At 39.0% G+C, this 22,567-nt stretch overlaps 1 protein-coding gene across 1 annotated transcript in view; it reads left to right on the plus strand.

Annotated features, from left to right (window-relative positions):
* The window catches only part of AMN1 (antagonist of mitotic exit network 1 homolog), a 33,159-nt gene extending 10,899 nt beyond the window's left edge, over positions 1-22,260 (plus strand). The window contains exons 3-7 of the mRNA XM_070410478.1: positions 9,045-9,189; positions 10,688-10,905; positions 11,216-11,272; positions 14,529-14,640; positions 21,839-22,260. Of these exons, the coding sequence (XP_070266579.1) occupies positions 9,045-9,189; positions 10,688-10,905; positions 11,216-11,272; positions 14,529-14,640; positions 21,839-21,912 (606 nt within the window). The 3' untranslated portion in view covers positions 21,913-22,260. The remainder of the gene's footprint in view (positions 1-9,044; positions 9,190-10,687; positions 10,906-11,215; positions 11,273-14,528; positions 14,641-21,838) is intronic.
* Positions 22,261-22,567: the final 307 nt, after the last annotated feature.

The raw sequence follows: 22,567 nt of genomic DNA on the forward strand, positions 1-22,567 counted from the left end.
AAACAGGAAAGATACTGGGGGAAAAAAAGTTCCCCTCTCCTACCTTCCATCCCCAAGACAACAGTTTTCCGAAGTCCCTTATGTGTGTGTGTGTGTGTTTGGGAGGGGGCGCAGTAAGTGAGAGTCTCTGGGGTTGTAACCATCATCACTGTCTACAGAGAGGCTAGAACTACAGTAGTCCCCCCTATCTGTGGGGGATACATTCCAAGATTCGCAGTGGATGCCTGAAACTGGATAGTACTGAACCTTATATATATCATGTTTTGTCATATACTAATATATATACACCTTTTCACATAAAGGGAGCACTTTATGGTTTCTCTTTGGCATATCTGATAGGCCAGCATCACTACTCTTGGGCTTTGGGGCCATTATAAGTAAAATAAGGGTGACTTGAACATAAGCACTGCAACACCATGGCAGTCATTTTGATCACTAAGCATACAGTGTGGATATGCTCGACAAAGGGATGATTCACATCCCAGGCAGGATGGAGTAGGACAGTGCAAGGTTTCATCATGCTACTCAGGACAGCGCACAACTTAAAAATTATGAATTCTTTATTTCTGGAATTTTCCATTTAATATTTTTGGACCATGGTAGACCACGGGTACCTGCAACTATGGCAAGTGAAACTTCAGATAATGGAGCACTACTGTACAAATTGATGTCTTTACCACACATTCAGCCCCAAGCCTGTGATCAAAAGGAAGCAAACTGTGATTTAGCACTCCAGCATACGACTGGGACTTCACATTGTAACTGCTTCAGTGTGTCTTAGTGTTTCTTCTGCATCAACCTGATGTACTTTTAATGCTTTATTTTCTTTGTGTTAGCTTGCATTTGAACAAAGACATTTTTGTGTTGTAGTCTACTTCTCTATGGAGGTAGAATAACATCCAAGTTCTTAATGTTGATGGTTCTGTGGGATATATAACTTAATGTGTGGCTCTCAGATGAAACATTGTAACACTGCAGAAAACTGGTGAGATTCCTCTCTTCCCCACCATCCCCATTTTGTTCTATTTCTTTCATCTATATTTCACTGACTTACATTTTTTATGGCAATCTTTAATATTCATTTAAACTTAATTTCACCTGAATAGAAATGGGCTAAGGGGATGAATGAGAGAGAAAAAACAAAAGTATGGTTTTCCTTGGTGCGCTCCACTATTCCCCATCCTGGCAAGAGTCCTGCTCATGAAACTAGATCTAACTTTTGTTGCAAAGTTGCACACATCCTTGGATAGCTCTTTTTGAAATAGTTTCTGAATCTTTTATAGTCCCTGGAGGGCGAAGGTCTTTGTTAACATGGCACTGTGAAAGAAAAACAGCAAAATGGGGTTGATACTGTCAAGAGAACAATCTAAAATGGAGCCAGAGGCTTCCGGGAAGCTGAACTCACACAACCCCTCCATATGAAGTGGAATTTTTGAAGTGGGCTAAACCACAAATGGCTACATCCTGCTACAGTTTCTGGAACTGGCTCTGTATCACTGAACTCCCTATTAAGAAATAAAATTTTCATTTAAGGAAAGACATCAGCAATCAATTATGCATAGCACAGTATAAGTTCGCTTGCCAATACCAGTCACAGCTCTTTCAAAACAACTTGTGTAATCCCTTTGAAGTCCCCCTTTTTCAGTCTTTATAAACTCTCTTTCTTTCCCCCTTGGAACACAATTGGGTTTCTACCCAAATCTGTGTGTCCAGAATTGCAATTTCTAAAGACTCCAAGTAAAGCTTCTGTTTGCTTTGCAGTTCTTGGTCAAAATTATTTGACATTACATGGTGTCAAAAAGAGGAATTCAGAGTGACTTACCTCTCCTTTCAGTGCCTTTGTGGATTTGAGTAAGGTACCAAAAAGAGTCCACTGCACTCTGTTGTCTTCCCAGTGGTCCCGGATCATTGTGGCAAGTCCTCCTGGATCAGAATCTCCTACCTTGGTTGAGGTTCAGGCTCTATTTGGGCCTCCTCTCTTACAGGCTTTCCCCCCCTTCCCTATGGGACGTAAAGTGCATATCTAGTGAGTACTTATTTTTTGAAAATATGCCAGCTTATCCACATGCTAGTAGGAGAAGGACATGCTAGAGAATGGATAAACAAGGTGAATGAAAAGACCCTATGAATGACTTCTCCCATCTAGGATAAGAGGCCATGAATGAAGTCTCAAAGCTGGCTAAACAACTTCATGAAAAGATACCGGTGATTTTCCTCAAGTTGCTGATTGAAAGAAAAATTTTTTTTTTTTTAAATTAAATCTTTATTGTTCAGATTATTACATTTGTTCCTCTTTTTTCCCCCCATAACTCCCCTCCTTCCAGCTCCCACCCCACCCTCCACCCTCACTCCCCACCCACTGTGTTCATCCATAGGTGCATGATTTTTGTCCAGTCACTTCCCGCATCTCCCACACCCCTTTTTCCCCCAAGAATAGTCAGTCTATTCCCTTTCTATGTCCCTGATTCTATTATAATCACCAGTTCATTCTGTACATCAGGTTATTTATTCACTTGATTCTTAGATTCATTTGTTGATAGATGCATGTTTGTTGTTCATAATTTGTATCTTTACCTTTTTCTTCTTCTTCCTCTTCTTAAAGGATACCTTTCAGCATTTCATATAATACTGGTTTGGCGGTGATGAACTCCTTTAGCTTTTCCTTATCTGTGAAGCTCTTTATCTGACCTTCAATTCTGAATGATAGCTTTGCTGGATAAAGTAATCTTGGTTGTAGGTTCTTGGTATTCAGCACTTTGAATATTTCTTGCCATTCCCTTCTGGCCTGCAAAGTTTCTGTTGAGAAATCAGCTGACAGTCGTATGGGTATTCCCTTGTAGGTAATTGAGCCTCTTTCTCTTGCTGCTTTTAAGATTTTCTCTTTGTCTTTTGCTCTTGGCATTTTAATGATGATGTGTCTTGGTGTGGTCCTCTTTGGATTCCTTTTGTTTGGGGTTCTCTGCGCTTCTTGGACCTGTAAGTCCATTTCTTTCTCCAGGTGGGGGAAGTTTTCTGCCATTATTTCTTGAAATAGGTTTTCAATATCTTGCTGTCTCTCATCTTCTGGCACTCCAATGACTCTGATATTAGACCGCTTAAAGCTGTCCCAGAGGCTCCTTACACTATCTTCACACTTTCGGATTCTTTTTTCATTTTGCTTTTCCAGTTGGGTGTTTTTTGTCGAATCTTTGGTTTGATTATTGTACTCCTCTGGTCTGCTATTGGGTATAATATTCTTTATTTCAGTCCATGTATGCGTACTTTCTAATTTCTTTATCGTAGCATCGAGGGTCTCATTAGTTTTCGTGAGGCTCTGCACAAATTTATGGCAAGCCCTCAAAATTGCGATTCTTAGCTCCATATCCTCCATTTCTGTCATGTTTCTTTGTCTCCACATCTTTTATGCTTTCTTGGTGCACCCCCTTGTGGTCTCTGTGCGCAGTCTTGTTCTAGCCAAGCCTTAATTGTTGTAGTTAACACTAGAGGGATTTGACCCCCAGGCCGGCTGGCTGTAGGAATCAGCTGTATGGAAAACGTCTGCCTTCTGGGGAGGCGCTAATCCAGCCTTTGCCTGAGGCGATCGGCAAATGGCTGTGCGCAGGCTTTGGGCGGGGCGGGATCAACAGGGCGGGCGGAGGGAGCAGTTATGGCCGCGCTCAGTCCCGTTCCCAGAGGCTCTGCTTCTCAGAACCCCGGCAGCCACTGCAAACCTCGGAGAGAAAGCTGCCCTCAGGTTCCAACTGATGCCGGATAATCCCGCTTCTCCCGTTTGAGTCTGGGTCCCTAGAGACTCGCCCGGATCTGGAGCCCAGAGTCTGAGACTCACTCCCGACAGAAAACGACAACCGCGCCCTCAGCCACCAGCCCGCTTTGCGCGCGCACCTCGGTACCTTTGTATTTTCCACACTGCGCCGCCTCTGAGCCTCGATTTGCTGTTCTCTTTCCTTCTAGTTGTAGAGTCTCTCTTCAGCCAGCCTACCTGTGGTTCTGGGTGATGTCCGTTCAGTCTTTTAGTTGTATTTTTGAAATGGTTGTTTGCGGCAGCGGTCTCCGGTGTTTACCTACGCCGCCATCTTGGTCTCGGTTTCATGAATTGAAAGAAAAATTTTAAGTGTGTTAAAAAACACAATGAAATTGTTTTTTATTACTATGACTAGAGACCTGGTGCATGAAATTTGTGCACGGGGAAGGCTGTGTGTCTCTCAGCCCAGCTTGTACCCTCTCCAGTCTGGGACCCTGGTGAGATCAGGCCTAAATGGGCAGTTGGACATCCCTCTCACAGTCCAGGACTACTGGCTCCCAACCACTTGCCTGCCTGCCTGCCCCTACCTGCTTCTGCCTGCCAGCCTGATCACCCCCTAACCACTCCCCTGCCAGCCTGATTGATGCCTAACTGCTCCCCTGCTGGCCCAATTGCCCCTAACTGCCCTCTCCTGCTGGCCTGGTCACCCCTAACTGCCCTCCTCTGCCAGCCTGGTTGCCCCTAACTGCCCTCCACTGCCGGCCTGGTCGCCCCCAACTGCCCTCCCCTGCAGGCTGGTCCCCCCCGAACTGCCCTCCCCTGCTGGCCATCTTGTGTGTTGGAGTGATGGTCAGTTTGCATATTACCTCTTTATTAGATAGGACAGATTTGAAAAAGATTTATGCAATACTCCAGTATAGATGAAGCCAATAAAGATACCTCAGTGCTTTTTTATTCATCTTTTGTTTGTTTTTTAATTTTTATTTTGGAGAGGGAGAGAGAGATAGAAACATCAATGATGAGAGAGAATCATTAATCTGCTGCCTCCTGCACACCCCACATGGGATCGAGCCCACAACCTGGGCATGTGCCCTGACCAGCAGTCAAACCCGTGACCTCCTGGTTCATAGGTTGATGTTCAACCATTGAGCCATGCCGGCCAGGCAAAAGTGGTTTTTAATTATTGCAAAAAGCCTAGTTATTGGAAAAAAGGTTGTTTAGAGCTCAAAAGGCCTATAGTCTATAGAATTTGTGAATCCCCCTCAGGGATTCAATCAAAGTTTTCTTTGCAGTAGTGCTGCTCTAATGATCAAAAAAGGGTTTTCCCCATGCTCTTAACTGATTCCTTAGGAAAAATTGATCTATTGGGAATGAAGAAACTAGGGCCCTGGTGGATATGGGAGCCACCTTATCAGTTTTTAACCCTACCAGCCTCCCTTTCTGTTTCTTGGAGTACCGAAACCATACAAATGGTGGAAGTTTCCAGTCGATCTATGACTGTCTCCTAATTCCTTCCAATTCCTTTTCAACTTGGACCTTTTCAGATTCATCAGTTTCTTTTAGTTTATTCTGTCCCTATTCATCTCCTAGGACAAGATTTTCTTGAAGCTCATAAAGCCCATATTTTCTTCTTTTAAAAGGGGGAAATATCCTTACATCTTAAGCTTCTAACTAATGACTTTCAAGAGGACTTGTCTATGGACTCATCCATAACTATGCCAGTTTTTTCAGTCACCTTAATTGACCCAAACCCTCTTTTAGATTTCATTCCAAATGAACTTTGATCAAAAAATGCCACCGACATCAGTTGCATTGGTCAATTTCAAAATGGACTAACAGAATAATAGAAACTCAAATGGCACCCTGGCCGGGTCACTCAGTTGATTAGGGCATTGTCCCAATATGCCAAGGTTGTGGGTTTGATCTCCAGTCAGGACATATACAAGAATCAACCAATAGCCCTAGCTGGTTTGGCTCAGTGGATACAGTGTCCGCCTGCAGACTAAAGGGTCCCAGGTTTGATTTCAATCAAGGGCACATGCCCAGGTTGTGGGCTCAATCCCCAGTGGGGGGCGTGTAGGAGGCAGCCGGTCAATGATTCTCATCATTGATATTTCTATCTCTCTCTCCCGTCCTCTCTGAAATCAATAAAAATATATTTTAAAAAAACACAAAAGAATCACTGTTTTTTAAAAAAAGTATCAACCAATGAATAAGTGGAACAATAAATTGATATTTCTCTCTAAAAAAATCAATAAAATAAAATTTAAAAACCTCAAAATGGCAAAACTTATAGAGACTTTTAATATTCCTTGGCCTAAGGCTCTTCCCTTGATATTGCTCAACCTAAGATCTACTCCCTTCAGCAAACATAGGCTGTCTCCTTTTGAAATTATTATTGGTAACCCACAAAATTAGGTCAATGAATTTATGCACCAGCATTGCCAAAAGGAGACCTGCTCTACTGTAGGAACTTATAGGGGCTTTTAAGAATAACAACTCAGAGCAAAATTTCCATAGTATGCTCCCAGGAGATCTACAACATCATTATCTCCAACTCAGAGATTATGTCTATTGGAAATGCCATCTCCAAAAATATGCCCTCACACCCAGTGGAAAGGAGCATATGAGGTTAGTAATACTGAACTTAAGGGTATTGACTCATGGATTCATGTTTCTCATTTAAAAAAGACATCCACACCTGAGTGGGCCTCTCAGCCTATTGGAGATCTTAAGCTGAAAATTCTTAAATAATCCAAAACCACAACTGGAATTTTCCTTCTGGATTGAAACAGATATAAACAGCTCTCCCAAGACCCTGGACCAGGCCTTGAAAGCTTACAAAATCTAACTGGACATATGGATCATTTAACCTTCCTGTAGCCAAATCTATCTGTAAGGTCTTCCCTACCTTCAAGGGAATACCCATAAATACAATCTGCACTTATAACTTGTCTAACTATTTTGAAAATATAAATTGTTCAGGCAGAATACTGGGTTTGTCCCTTTTAAAATGTATAACTTGTCTTTTGCATGATTCAGATGACCATGAGTTCACACCTTGATGAGGCTTAAGTGACTACAATGTTACTTCTTACAATGTCTCTCTAATATGGGGAAATTCAGGAAATAACACCACTCAATCCTGAAAATCATATATCTTCTCACTCTTGGGGACAAGATAAAAAAATCTGGTATTTGGTGGAAAATAACTAGGAACAACCAAATCCATGATAATCTTTCAATTCTGACACAAATATGTAGAAACTTCAGTTGCTCTTTTAATTTTATGTATGAGGACTTTAATGTCTTCTGCATTAATGACTATTATGATTATCTAACATACAAAGGATATGCAGTCCCTGTCTCAAAAATAGAACTTAATTCTCCCCTCAGAGTCTGGGTTGAAGGGCCTAATTATATGCTCTTGCTTGAGGGCACTGGATGTTTCTTATGTGGGACCCAATATATGTCACCTTGCCAACCCAATGGTGAAGTGGATATGATATTGTTATGTTAGTACCTGATGCTGTCACCAGGAAGATGCTGTCTTCATTTTTCTGCCATTATCCCCAATCTAGGCTCTTTTGTCTATAAACTTTGACCAAAACAAACCAAATGGAACTGGGATTTGGTGTCCTCTCTCCCCCTGAAACCCCATAGTAGATAAGTGAGGCTTTGGGCATTCCTGTGCTAAAGCTTTCTTTCCTTAGTTTGTAGTAACTGAGAAGCCTGTCAGAAATTTTTATATTTTTGTAGCACACTACTGTAATTGCCCTTGAAAAACAACACGAAATGATTGACAGTCTGGCAGAGGTAGTACTACAAAACCAGGCCCCTGGATGTCTTAGCCGCCTCACAAGGTGGTACTTGTGGGCTATTGGCACAACAATTTTATTTCTGGTATGTTTTTAATCTGAGATATAATTGATATATAATGTCGTGTAAACTTAAAGTGTGAAACACGTGCTGATTTGATACACTTATTTATTGCAAAATGAGGTCCACAATAGGGCTAGTTAGCATCTCCATCACCTCACATAATTAACATTTGCCTCTGGTATTAATCTCAAGGAAATAATAATCAGGAAAGCATACAAGTATGCTCATCATAACCTAAAAAGTCAACAGTTATATACAGCATATATAAACAACATAACTTTATTTAGGCTAAATCAGCCTAAATGTTCAACTTAGAGTTTTGCCATATAAAATGCATTTAATGAGTTATGGAATAGTACGCAACCACAATTATTTTTGTAAAAAGTGCTCATAAGTATATATGATCTGATCTCATTTTTCCTCAAAGGCTTTTTTTTTTTACTCAAGAAACATCAAAACTAATCTTAAGTTTTTCTTTGGGTATTGGTACTATGGGTAACTCTAGTTGTAGTGGTTAGAAGCATAGCCTTTGGAATTAGGAAGAACTGGTTTCCAGATCTAGCTGTGCTCCTTTTTTGGTTGTGTAGTTTGTGCTGCTCTTTAAGCTCTGGATGCCTCAATTCCCTCATTAATAAAAGGACAACGACCAGTCTCTCAAGGGTGTGTGTATATGTGTGTGTGAGAGAGAGAGAACAAGAGACAGAATATTAAGTGACAATGTATACAGCACACTTAGTACCCTTCCTGGTAAGTGTCCAATAAATAGAAATACTTATTCTTATAATTTGTATAATTTTTCTAAATTGTCTGAATGTTTCACAATAATAACACATTACTTTTATATTCAGAAAAGTAAAGCCATTTCTATTTTGGAATAAAGAAAAGAAAAATATTTCCGGAGAGAGAGCTCAGAATGCTTTGAAATGGATCTGCTATTTGTTGCCCTCAAGTGAATATTCATTAATACTGGGTTTGTTTGTACTAGGTCCCAAAAATAAGAATGAAGGAGGTAAATGTTCCAGATAAGCAGTATTAGTACTCTATAAGCATTTGGTATGTGAGAGACGCATAGCTAGAATGTCTAATAACAGGCAGGAACTACTGGAAGAGAAGAAGCATCTCCACCGTGCGGATTCTGCTTCTCAGGTCTAGTGGGACTTTGTACCCACCCCTGTATTCTCAGCAGTACTTTTTGTTCCTATGAAGACATTAGAAGCACTAGAAGGTGTGCCTCCAGTGGGAAATAGGCTTGTTTTTTTTCCCTGCTTTATGTATTTATCTCCACACAGATATGTTCTATATTCCTTGCTGTATTTTCCATCCTCCAGTTGTCTGTTATGACCTCCAAAACACTGAATATGGAATAGACATTTATATTTATAGGAAAAATTTATTTTTCAAAATCATGTATTTGTTCCAGATTTTACATCCTGAAGTCCAGACTCTAGATCTACAGAGCTGTGATATTTCAGATACTGCTCTGCTGCACCTGGGTAACTGCAGAAAACTGAAGAAATTAAATTTAAATTCCTCAAAAGAAAACAGAGTTTCTATAACTACAAAAGGTATGTTTATTAACATTGAATGAATTGGTAGATTACTATTCACCATCTGGTATAATTTAGGAACAAAAAGGGGAAATATGTCAAAAGAAAGTATGAAGATGTCAAAGAAATAGGAATTATGTTTATGAACAAAAAATATTCAAACTAAGATAAAGAATCCAAATTAGAATTCTTGTTTATAAGCAGTGCTGAAAGATAAGAAACACACTGGGCAAGTCACTATTTTAGACATTTTAAAATAAACATGGGTGGATACCTCTATATTTTAAATATTTTGCCTCATACAGTGGAAGAAGAAATGACTAGTTCATACTTTGTTAAGGCTTTTTGGATGCAATATTACAACAGAAAGCTAAATTATCAGATTAAACTTACCAGGCAACTCTCCTATCAGTGTGTACAATACATAGTTTTTAAATATAGCCAGACAATTGCATTTTTCAGTGTCATTATTATGTGAATTAGTGGATTTTGTTTTTGTTGTTAAAGATATTGACTTCAGAGATGAATTAGTGGATTTTTATAATTTTTTTTTTCAAAATAGGATTTTTTACCTTTTTCTTTCCTATAAGAAAGAGGGACTTATTTGGCTGTTTCTGGAAAATTTTGTGGGTTGTTGACTATAGTTTTCAATCATCTCAGTTAGCAAGTTAGGATTACCACAGTATTGCAAAGAAGCATACGTTTTAAATGTTTGTACAAATAATGACTCATTAAAAATAACTTTCATTCTGTACAATGATGAATAAAAGAAAAGTTCTTTCTTAAGATATGAAAACAATAAAGATGACCTACATACACATTTACCATCTTCTATTTTGTATTTTGCCCATAAAGGTATCTTTTCACAGTGGACTGAAGAGCCCAGAATCCTGAAGTACTCTTTTATTTATGTGGCACATTATCACATACCAGTCTCCAGTGTGCATTTGCATCAGTTTATTAGTAAGATTGGTCCAGGCTAACAGAGAAGGCGCGTGGTGGTAGAAAAGGGCAGAGTCAAAGAGGGGAGAGGGAATACATAGATAGGTATGATTCCTAAGGATAAGCATGGAAACATTACTCAAGACATTTGGGCAATTTAACTTTGATTTTTCTTTAGAGGCCACAAGAAAATTGACGTTATTACTTTAAAACTTTTGTTTTAACAAAAAGGAGAATCATGTACTATTTAATTACTTAATATGGTTCTGAATGACTTGGCTATTTCCTAAAAGCAAATCTGCTCTCTAGTCATAAACAATAAAAGCTGACCATTAATGGCAGATATTCTGAAGAATATACTACAGGCTGTGTAGAGAATTCCTGAAACAGTCCAAAGACTTTTAAATAATGGCATCGTCACTGATAGATAAGTATATCCTCACAGATGAACTATTTTGAAAGGGCTGTCATATAAGTAGATATATTAGTACTAGTGTTCAGTTAAATGAAAATTAGTCATATTTCTCATCTATATACATTTAGCTCATTGATACATAATTGTGTTTCCCCCCAGGAATAAAAGCTGTGGCTTCATCTTGTGCATACCTGCACGAAGCTTCTTTGAAAAGATGCTGCAGTCTCACTGATGAAGGAGTCCTTGCTCTTGCGCGCAATTGCCGGCTGCTAAAGGTCATTGATTTAGGTGGCTGCTTAGGTATTACTGACGTGTCCTTACACGCATTAGGAGAAAACTGCTTTTTTCTGCAGTCTGTTGATTTTTCAGCTACTCAGGTAAATGAAATATAGACTTGAAATATAGAGGTTGTATGGGGTTTTCCAATGTCTTTTCAGTGACTCATTAGAAGAACGTAATTATTTTTATTGAAATTGTTGACTATTTCATGCTTTGGTGGTTAAATAATTGCAGTATAATTTGGCACATTCTGCTCAGTTATTTTAAGTAAGGGTGGGAGGTATGTGTAGCTAAAACACATATTTGCTGAATGGGAGGCAATAAAGTTATATCTAAATGATTAACAATTTTTAGAAAATTTTAGGTCCGTCCCATTTATGTGCTGTGTTGCTTTTTCCCTTTGCTTAGGTATCTGACAATGGTGTGGTTGCGCTTGTTAGTGGACCTTGTGCCAAGAAATTAGAGGTAACGTAAAAATATCTATAAAGATGATGCTAATAAAAATTTTATATTACCCTCAGAAATTATTTTTTAAACCTAGCAGACAACCATTTTCAATTATGTATTTCCATGAATTTTTGGGGTCTCTAACTCTTTCTTCCCAGAGTAAAGAAAAATTGGCAAAGTAGGAGATAAAGTGTATTTTAAAATAAAAACCTATTGCCTTGGCCAGTGTGGTTCAGTTGGTTAGAGGTTGTCCCATACACCAAAAGGTTGCTGGTTCAATTCTCAGTCAGGGAACATGCCCAGTTTGTGGGTTGAATCTCTAGTAAGGGACATGCAGGAGGCAGCCATCAATGCACATTATACTCTCACATTGATGTTTCTCTCTATCTCCCTCCTTCTCCCTCCCTGTCTCTCTAAAAAAAGTCAATAAAAAAACAAGCAAACACCCATTTTACTTCTTTTTTTTTTTTTAAATATATTTTATTGATTTCTTACAGAGAGGAAGGGAGAGAGATAGAGAGTTAGAAACATCGATGAGAGAGAAACATCGATCAGCTGCCTCCTGCACATCTCCTACTGGGGATGTGCCCGCAACCCAGGTACATGCCCTTGACCGGAATCGAACCTGGGACCTTTCAGTCCGCAGGCCGACGCTCTACCCACTGAGCCAAACCGGTTTCGGCCCATTTTACTTCTGATGAAACTTCTTACTTTCCAGAAGTTTTAGCTTCTAACATATTTAAGGATAGTCTTATTTTGGATGAAGACTGAAAATTTATCAGTATAAACTTAGTCTTTAGAATTTTCATGTCCGACTGACATTTCCACTAAGGCTACTTATTCTCTTGCCATCATATTTTTCTGGATCTTTGAAGGGATCCATAAAGGCCACCACTATGGCATAAAATTGTGTTTAGCTGAAGATTTTTGAGAACCGACCAATGCAAAAAAAGAAAAAAGAAAAGCTTTGAACTACCACCCTCATTCCATCTGCCTGAAAGCAGAGCTTCTAAAAGGATTCACTTGCCATCAAACCCCCTCCAAGGAAGACTTCCCATACTGCAGAGGCCACTCCTATCACGGAGAAGTCAGATGAGAAATTGCATAAACAAAAATGGTCACAAGACTATCATACCTCTTGTTTTTCTCGAAGGGTCCTTTCTTTCTCCCCCCAACCCTGCCCTTCCCTTATTAAGATGGTATAAACTCTAAATTCTAGCCTTTTTTTTTTTTTGAGGCATAGGCATGAGCATGCATGTGAATAAACTTTGTCTTTTTTTCTCTCTTGCTAATCTGTGTTTTGTCAGTTTAATTTTCAGGCCTCCAAAAACAGAATGTCAGAGGAACAAAGAAAAGCTTTCCCCTTCCCAGTAACCACATTGTACAGCCATTTAAAAAGATCTTGGATTAGTGTTCAGTCTTTGGATTCAATGACCTGTTTCTAAATATATTTAGAAGCCTTTTGTCCTAGGATTTGGGGTTCTTCTTTCCCAGTTTATAGTGTTTTTAAATTTTTATTTTTTATGTTAAAATATATTTTTATTGATTTCAGAGAGGAGAGGGAGAGAGAGATAGAAACATCAATGATGAGAGAGAATCATCAATTGTTTGCCTCTTCTTGCTCCCTACTGGGGATAGAGCCTGCAACCAAGGCATGTGCCCTGTCCAGGAATTGAATCGTGACCTCCTGGTTCATAGGTCAATGCTCAACCACTGAGCCACACTGGCTGGGTGCCTTCAGTTCTAAAAAAATTACATGTAACATCTAAATTTCCTCCCTCATTTCTTTCTGCTTTCTTCCTTCAGAGGTAACCAGTATTCTGAAGATTCCTATGTATCTTTCCTTGTGTATTTGGGTACTTTATCTTTCTCTCTCTGTAATATTGTTTTAAAATTTTACATGGTAGTTTCCTAATGTATGTGCTCTTTTAACAGTTTGCTTTTCTATTCAAATTTACTTTTTAAAGTTTTCAAGTTTTATTGAGGTATAATTTACACACAATAAAATTCACCCATTTTAAGTATACAGTGTGATGAATTTTGGTAATTTTTGTACATCCCTGTAACTACCACCATAATTAAGATTAGGACATTTTTGCCCTAGTTGGTCTGGCTCAGTGGATAGAGCGTCAGCCTGTGGACTGAAGGGTCCCAGGTTTGATTCTGGTCAAGGGCATGCTCAGCTTGCGGGCTCAATCTGCAGGAGGGGGCTTGCAGGAGGCAGCTAATGAATGATTCTCTCTCATCATTGATGTTTCTATTTCTCCCTCCCTCTCCTTTCCTCTCTGAAAGCAAAAAAAAATATTTAAAAAAAGATTAGAACATTTGTGTCACCCCAAAAAGTTTTCTCCTGTATCTTTGTAGTCAGCCCCCTGCCATAGCCCCAAGCAACCACTGATTTACTTTGTCATTATAGTTTTACCTTTTCTAGAATTTTATATAAATGTAATCATGAAGTATATAGTCTTTTGGGTTTTTTTACTCTCTTCTTTCACTTCTGTCACTTAGCATAATGATTTTGAGATTCACCCATGTTGTTGAATGCATTACTATTTCATCCCTTTTCTTCTTTTGCTAAGTAGTATTCTGTGTCTGGATATGACACAATTCGTTTTTACATTGACCATTTGGTGGACATTTGGGTTGTTTCATTTTGCACTATTATAAATACTGCTGTAGACATTTGCATATAAGTCTTTATGTAGACACATGTTTTTCTTTTTCTTGGGTAAATACCTGGGAATGGAACTATTGAGTCATATAGTACATACATGTTTAACTTTATAAGATACTACCATACTGTTTTCCAAAGAGTCTGAGCTAATATTATGTTTGAGATGTAGATCTATTAATACAAGTAGATATTTTTATCTTATTCTATTATATTAATGAACCACCATTTACCCAGTCACCACTTCTTTACCGTTATAAATAATACTTCAATGGGCATATTTATAAATTGTTTCCTTGTACACATGTACAAGGGTTTCTCTCTATAAAATGGACATCAGCAGCTGGAATTGCTGGGTTCTAGGGTATACTCATCTTTGGCTTTGATAGATATTGCCAAATAGCTTTATAAAATGGTTGGGCATTTAACTTACAAAGCTGCTATACCTTACAAATTATTGCAGACTTACATTAGTTCTTTCTGTAAGACTTTTTCTTACAAGTGGACATTTGGTTCTTTTTGTATCAGAGTATATCCCAAGTTTTTTCATACTGTTATTATAAACCTATTTTTTTCTTTTGATTACCCTTCATTTTTAAATAGGAGATTCATATGGGACATTGTGTGAATCTGACTGATGAGTCTGTAGAAGCTGTCCTTACTCGCTGTCCTCAGATACATATATTACTGTTCCATGGATGCCCCCTGATAACAGGTTAGTATGATAGACTGCTTGGGCTCAGATCCTGCTTTTATCTTTTAATAACTGTGTGACCTGGAGTAAATTATTTTACCTATTCTGTTATTCCATGTCCTCATCTGTAACATGGGTATAATGACAGTGCCTACCTCAAAATCTTGGTCACGATGATTATCTGACAACCCTTTACATGGTGCCTAATATAAGGGCTCAGTAAATGTTAGTCGTGGTGGTGTTGGTGGTGATAAGTGTTAATAAATGCTAACTATGCTGAGGATGAGAATGGTGGTAGTGGCCATGATACTAAACAATGCTTTAGACAATAAAAGAATTTATAATACCACATTAATCAAATAAGCTAAATGACCTGTTATCTATACTCTCATCAGGCTTCAGTGAAGTATCACATTTGTAATGTGATACTTCACTGAAGAGGAACAAAGTAGTCACAACCCATTTGGCCTGTATAAGAGCCATGATACCACATGCTCCCGAAAACACAGCACCTCAACCTCTTTTGTCTTACCCCAGACCCATGCCACCCTTCCCTCTGGCCATCACCATCCTGTTGTCTGTGTCTGTGCAGTATACATATATGTTCTTTGGCTAATCTCTTCACCTTCTTTCATCCAGTCCCGCCCCCTCTGACAGCTGTCAGTCTGTTTCATGTATCACTGCCCCTGTTTCCATTTTGTTCGTCAGTTTATTTTGTTCATTAGATTCTACATAAGAGTGAGATCACAAGACACTTGTCTTTCTCTGATTTATTTCACTTAGTAAAATACTCTCCAGGTCCCTCCATGCTGTCTCAAAGGGTAAGAGATCCTTCTTTTTTACAGCTGCATAGTACTCCATTGTGTAAATGTACCACAGCTTTTTATTCACTCACCTACTGATGGGCACCTGGGTTGTTTCCAGATCTTGGCTATTGTAAATAATGCTGCTATGAACATCAAGGTACATACATTCTTTCAAATTGGTGTTTTGGGATTCTTAGGGTATATTCCCAGAAATGGGATCGCTAGGTCAAAAGGCAGTTCTATTTTTAATTTTTTGAGGAAACTCCATACTGTTTTTCACAGTGGCTGCACTAGGGTTCCCTTTTCTCCACATCCTTACCAGCACTATTGTTTGTTGAGTTATAGATGGTAACCATTCTGGCAGGTGTGATATCTCATTATGGCTTTAATTTGCTTCTCTCTGATGATTGTGACATTGAGCATTTTTTCATATGTCTATTGGCCATCTGTAAGTCCTCTTTGGAGGTGTTTATTCAGGTCCTCTGCCCATTTTTTAATTTGGTTGTTTGTCTTCATGGTGTTGAGTGTATAAGTTCTTTATATATTTTGGAAATTAACCCCTTATTAGATGTATTATTGGCAAATACATTCTCCCGTACAGTGGGTTCCCTTTTCATTTTGTTGATGGTTTCTTTTGCTGTGCAAAAGCTTTTTAGTTTGATGTAATCTCATTTGTTTACCTTTCCTTTGTTTTCTTTGCCCTAGGAGACATATTGGAAAAAATATTGCTATAAGAGATGTGTGAGCTTTTACTGCCTATGTTTTCTGCTAGGATTTTTATGGTTTCTTATTTTTTTTTAAATTAAATCTTTATTGTTCCAATTATTACAGTTGTTCCTCTTTTTTCCCCCCATAGCTCCCCTCCACCCAGTTCCCACCCCACCCTCCGCCCTTACTCCCCCCCACTGACCTCATTCATAGGTGCACGATTTTTGTCCAGTCTCTTCCTGCACCCCCCACACACCTTTCCCCCCAAGAATAATCAGTCCACTCCCTTTCTGTGCCCCTGATTCTATTATATTCACCAGTTTATTCTGTTCATCAGATTATTTATTCACTTGATTTTTAGATTCACTTGTTGATAGATGTGTATTTGTTGTTCATAATTTGTATCTTTACCTTTTTCTTCTTCTTCCTCTTCTTAAAGGATACCTTTTAGCATTTCATATAATACTGGTTTGGTGGTGATGAACTCCTTTAGCTTTTTCTTATCTGTGAAGCTCTTTATCTCACCTTCAATTCTGAATGATAGCTTTGCTGGGTAAAGTAATCTTGGTTGCAGGTTCTTGCTATTCATCACTTTGAATATTTCTTGCCACTCCCTTCTGGCCTGCATAGTTTCTATTGAGAAATCAGCTGACAATCTTATGGGTAGTCCCTTGTAGGTAATTGACTGTCTTTCTCTTGCTGCTTTTAAGATTCTTTCTTTGTCTTTTGCTCTTGGCATTTTAATTATGATGTGTCTTGGTGTGGTCCTCTTTGGATTCCTTTTGTTTGGGGTTCTCTGTGCTTCCTGGACTTGTAAGTCTATTTCTTTCACCAGGTGGGGGAAGTTTTCTGTCATTATTTCTTCAAATAGGTTTTCAATATCTTGCTCTCTCTTCTTCTGGCACCCCCATAATTTGGATGTTGGTATGCTTGAAGTTGTCCCAGAGGCTCCTTACACTATCTTCATATTTTTGGATCCTTTTTTCTTTTTGTTTTTCTGGTGGGGTGTTTTTTGCTTCTTTGTATTTCAAATCTTTGACTTGATTCCTGCGATCCTCTAGTCCAGGGGTCCTCAAACTACGGCCCGCGGGCCACATGCAAATACAAATATTGTATTTGTTCCCGTTTTGTTTTTTTTACTTCAAAATAAGATATGTGCAGTGTGCATAGGAATTTGTTCATAGTTTTTTTTTAAACTATAGTCCGGCCTTTCAACAGTCTGAGGAACAGTGAACTGGCCTCCTGTTTAAAAAGTTTGAGGACCCCTGCTCTAGTATGCTGTTGGATCTCTGTATAATATTCTTTATTTCAGTCAGTGTATGCTTAATTTTTAGTTGGTCCTTTTTCATAACCTCAAGGGTCTCACTAGATTTATTGAGGGTCTCACTAAATTTATTGGCGGTTTCTAGAAAAATCTTGAAAAACCTTATAACCGTGGTTTTGAACTCTATATCCAGTAGTTTGCTTTCCTCCATTCCTGTCATTTGTGACCTGTTTCTTTGTCTCCACATTTTAGCTGCTTCCCTGTGTTGATAAAATGGCTTTCTGTGCTAGGTGTCCTATAGGGCCCAGTGGTTCAGCCTCCCCAATTACCTGAAGTAGACACTCTTGGTGCACCCCTTTGTGGGCTCTGTGCACAGTCTTGTAGTTAAGCCTTGATTGTTGTAGATATCACTGGGAGGAATTGACCTCCAGGCCAATTGGCTGTGAGAATCAGCTGTGTCTGCAGTGGGAGAACTTCTGTGCTGAAGACACCCTTCTGGGGCAAGACTTGCTTCAGTGGGGCTTTGGTACTCACTGAGTCTGCCCCCTGAATGTGTCCCTTATGGATCTGAGGAGTTGTAATCTGAATGGGCCCACTCTGACCACTGGGTACACTGGCTCTTGGATCTCTAAGGAGGTGCTAATTTAGCCTCTGCCTGAGGCTACCAAACAAGAGCTACGGAGAGATCTGCAGATTCCTCTTCTTTGTTTGGGGTATGGAGGTGCCCAGATGAGGCCCAGCTCTGAAGCAGTGCAAGCTGCTGTGGGGCCTTGGGCCTTCTTTTGGATGTTCTGGGTCTCTTTGACCCAGCTGCAGTTTGTTAGGTAATTTTAGATTGCAAAGGGCAAGGCCATTCATATGCAAAAGCCTCTGGGCACAGCTTGGGTGGGGCGGGGTCTCAGGGAATCAACAGGGTGGAGCAAATAGCTATGGCTGATCCTCAGTCCTGCCCTAAGAGGCCCCGGGTCTCAGTGTCCCGTGGTAATCACTGCAAGCATCTCTGAGAGAAAGCCACCCTTGAGTTCCGCCCGATGCCAGACAGTCCAGTTTCTCCCTGTATGAGTCTGGGTCCCCAGAGACTCGCCCGGAACTGGAGTTCAGAGCAGTCGGGAGCTTGTGACTCCCTCCTGGTTGAAAAAGACCTCAACCCGGGCATGTGCCCTTGACTGGAATCGAACCTGGGACCTTTCAGTCTGCAGGCCAGTGCTCTACCTACTGAGCCAAACTGGCTAGGGCTTCCATTGATTTTTTAGGAAGAATGAGAGCGAGAGAGAGAGAGAGAGAGAGAACATCAAAGTGAGAGAGACACAGATTGTTTGCCTCCTGCATACTCCCCGACCAGGGTCATGCCTTGACCAGGAATCGAACCTGGGACCCTTCGATGGGTGGGCTGGTACTCTAACCACTGAGCACATCATCCAGGGCCCTAAGCCACTCTTGATCTTGGGGCTTTCTAACTCCAAGACTCCTTATCTGCTGCTCAGTGACATCATGACACATAAACCCTCTCCTCAGGCCTATGGGAATTCCCTTACCCTACTCTCCTACTCGCTTTTGAGTAGTGTCCCCCCATGTGCATATATGCACACACCCCTTTGAAAGGTCTCATGTTGTGAGGGACTTCCTTTGCATGCAAACCTATCAAAGTGTGGCTCAAATAAAGCTTGTTGTGTCCTACTGCCACCTTGTGGTCACATCTTTTTCCTAGATCTGTCCCCAAATTCCTTGAATTCATTAACTACAGATGACATGGTATGGTGTTCTAGAAGGCACCAGAGGTATAGCATAAAACAAAAAAATGTTTATATGTCAAAAAAAGTTTGAAAAATGCAACACACCACTATAATTAATATTAATTTATCAAAGGTTCTGGAAAATATTATAGCTAAGAAACATTTTTTTTTTATCCAAGCATTTCTCAAAATTCTCTTAGCATAGAATACTATGTATAGTATTTTCCTGATTGCTGATTTCATAGAATAGAAAAATGAAATACTGAAATGTTATTTGCCCATTGTTTTTAATAATAGTGTCAAGACTAAATCTAAAATCTCAAGATGTAGTGAAATGAGCCCCTCTTCCATATCCTGCCATCTCTCCAAACATTGAATAATTTATCTTTTATGGATCTCAACTTTCCCTTATGAATAACTGTCAGTCATACAATTAGGGAATCTGATAAAAATGCAAGAGTTTATACACAATGATTTTTTTTTCATCCTTACCTGAGGATATTTTTTCATTGATTTTCAGAGAGAGTGAAAGAGAGAGGGAAAGACAAAGAATCATCGATGTGAGAGAAACACATCGATTGGTTGCCTCCGGCATGTGCCCAGGCCAGGGCCCAAGCCCAGACTGCGGAGGAGTCTGCAACCAAGGTACGTGCCCTTTACCGGAATCGAACTAGGGACCCTTTGGTCCACAGGCCAACGTTCTATACACTGAGCCAAACTGGCTAAGGCCACAATTATTTTTATTGATAAAGTTTCTTAAAGAGAAAAAGCTGAAGTTTTTCAACCACCCAGATCATCTGTCCTCTTCCTCCTTTCCCATCACCACTGCAACATGTATATTTTTGCTACCGCATTGAATAAAAATAGATAAGGGAACAGAGCCTTGGCTCTGGGTGTCTCAGTTGGTTGGAGTGTCGTCCAGTACATTCAGGATAATATATTCACCTTATATTTAATTTTTACTTTTTTTCTCTAAAGAAGATAAATACTTTTTTCCCCTAAAAAATCTTTTTTCTTCTTTCATGACATGTTACATAACATGTCTGTGCTCTCTTTTTAGATTTATTCCCAAGTACTTTATTTTCTCTGATAATATTTTTATTATGTTTCCTCTTATATCTATATTCATGTGATTGCTCACATATGACTATTTAAGACAATACAATTTATATTCTGTAGTTAGCAATCAGATTACCTGAATTAACAGGCTTATCTTCTCTATTATATTTGTAAATATTTATAAAATTTCCTAGCCTTACTGTCAGACTATAAGAGAACTCCATGTTATAAATTAGGTCTTGAAACTGTTAGAAGCACTCTGATGTTATTTCTGCTGAAGAGACAAAAAACTAAGCTGCTATTTTAAAATATTGTAAATCAGGAGAGTAATTTTTAAACTTACTAAGTTTTAATTTAATTATATCTGCAATGATTATCACCAAGTACAACTTACATACTTTTGTTAATCTCCTACAGTGTACATGCATTTCAGTTTCTCTTAACTATTTAAACATATTTCACAGTATTCATAGGCACTGAGGTTTAGATTTTAGAAGGGCAATAAAGCAATTAGACAGTACCAGCGTCCTTATGTTTACATTGAAAGGCAGAAAACCCAACAGGAAACCTGCTGCTTTAAACTGACTGGAATTTTAGTGACATCTGAGGATTTGTTTCAACGTGGTTACTTTACAAGCAAGTTCCATAGATTTCTAGATGATAACATTGTCAAGATTTATGACAAAGAGCCAAAACAAAAGTATTTTAAGACCCAAGTAGTTTGCTTCAGTTTCTCTGGTACCTCATCCTTATTGATTCATTCATTATTAATCCAACACAACAGAATGCTTCTTTATGAAGCATTAGAACTCTAATCATTTTTTTTGTTTGTAAAAATGTGCCCAGCCTCACTTTTTTCACTGTGTATTCTACAAACATGTCTAAATTACATTTTCCTTGATCATTTGAAAAAGTTAGTTTATTAATTTATATTTCCCTTGTTTCTTTCTCTTGGTGCTTCAAAAGCCCCTGCCATGAATCTCTTTCAAAAAGTGGTCTCCAGCCCAGTCAGTTTGGTTCAGTGATTGAACATCAACCTATGAACAAGGAGGTCACAGTTGAATCCCCGGCTGCGGACTCGATCCCCCGTAGGGTGGTGTCTGAGGCAGCCAATCAATGATTCTCTCTCATCATTGATGTTTCTCTCTCTCCCTCTCTGAATTCAGTTTAAAAATATATATATATATATATTTTTAAAAGTGGTCTCCATCTATGTTAGTCATAGATTTTTAGAGAGATGGTGAAAGTTTCCTTACAAGTCATGTAAACAACTCCCTTGTTTTAAGGGAACAGAGCCCTGGCTGGGTGGCTCAGTTGGTTGGAGTGTCATCCAGTACACCAAAAAGGTTGTGGGTTCCATTCCCCATCAGGGCAGGTTCAATCACCAGTCAGGGCGCATACGGGTGGCAACCAATTGATGTTTCTCTCTCACATCAATGTTTATATCTCTATCACTTCCTCTCTCTCTAAAAATCAATAAAAATATATCTTTGGGTGAGGATTACAAAAAAAAATGGAACTGGAAGTCAAAACCTAAGTCACCTGATCCACAATCTCTAATTCTTTCCCCAATAAAACAGTTTCCTAAAGACACATGAAATATCTCTGATTACTGTGAATTAATGTATTGTCAATGTTTCCTTTTATAGATCATTCACGAGAAGTCTTGGAGCAATTAGTAGGCCCAAACAAATTAAAGCAAGTGACGTGGACTGCTTATTGATGCTTATCCAAGTTATGCTCTTCATACTGTCAGGAAATGATGGTCTTGGAGATTGGCTTTCCGACATGTAATATGGTTTGTGACTTACCAGACTCTTAAATGCTTTAATAGTGCTATTATTCTATGTTTGTTTAATGAGTCATTGTTTTAGAATTTTAATCCTAGCATGCCCCTCTGATAGATTTGGGGGTAGGGGGAGAAGGCACTGTGTTTGTTTCTTAATAACAAAAATTTTAAATTATCTGTTTTCCCTGGAGATTTCCTTTTCCTACCCAAATATTTGAGCTGTTATAAAAGAAATGTACCAATGTGGATAAATTTTAAGTAAAGGTATTTCTAAAAGTATAACTACCTTTTTAGCTATTTTCTGGCTCCTACCTTCCTGAATTATTTAAATGCCCATTGGCCAAAAGCTACGCTGAACACTGGCCTATAAATTCTGTATAGAATTTAATATTTCAGTGAAACAAAGAAACATAACAGTTAATGTCATAATCCATGCTGTCATACACCTTAGCCATTCAGCATATGAATGTTACTGAGACCCTTGCCCAGTCACTTATTTCATTGATTTTTATGGCTATTTTTCTCTGAAAATAGTTCCCAGACCCAATTCCAACATGGGGTGGGGGATAGAATCAGATTCTATTCTATT

This window comes from Myotis yumanensis, unplaced genomic scaffold, assembly GCF_028538775.1.
Source record: "Myotis yumanensis isolate MYYU_CA2020_CCGP unplaced genomic scaffold, mMyoYum1.0.hap1 SCAF_3, whole genome shotgun sequence".
In the NCBI taxonomy this organism is placed as follows: domain Eukaryota; kingdom Metazoa; phylum Chordata; class Mammalia; order Chiroptera; family Vespertilionidae; genus Myotis; species Myotis yumanensis.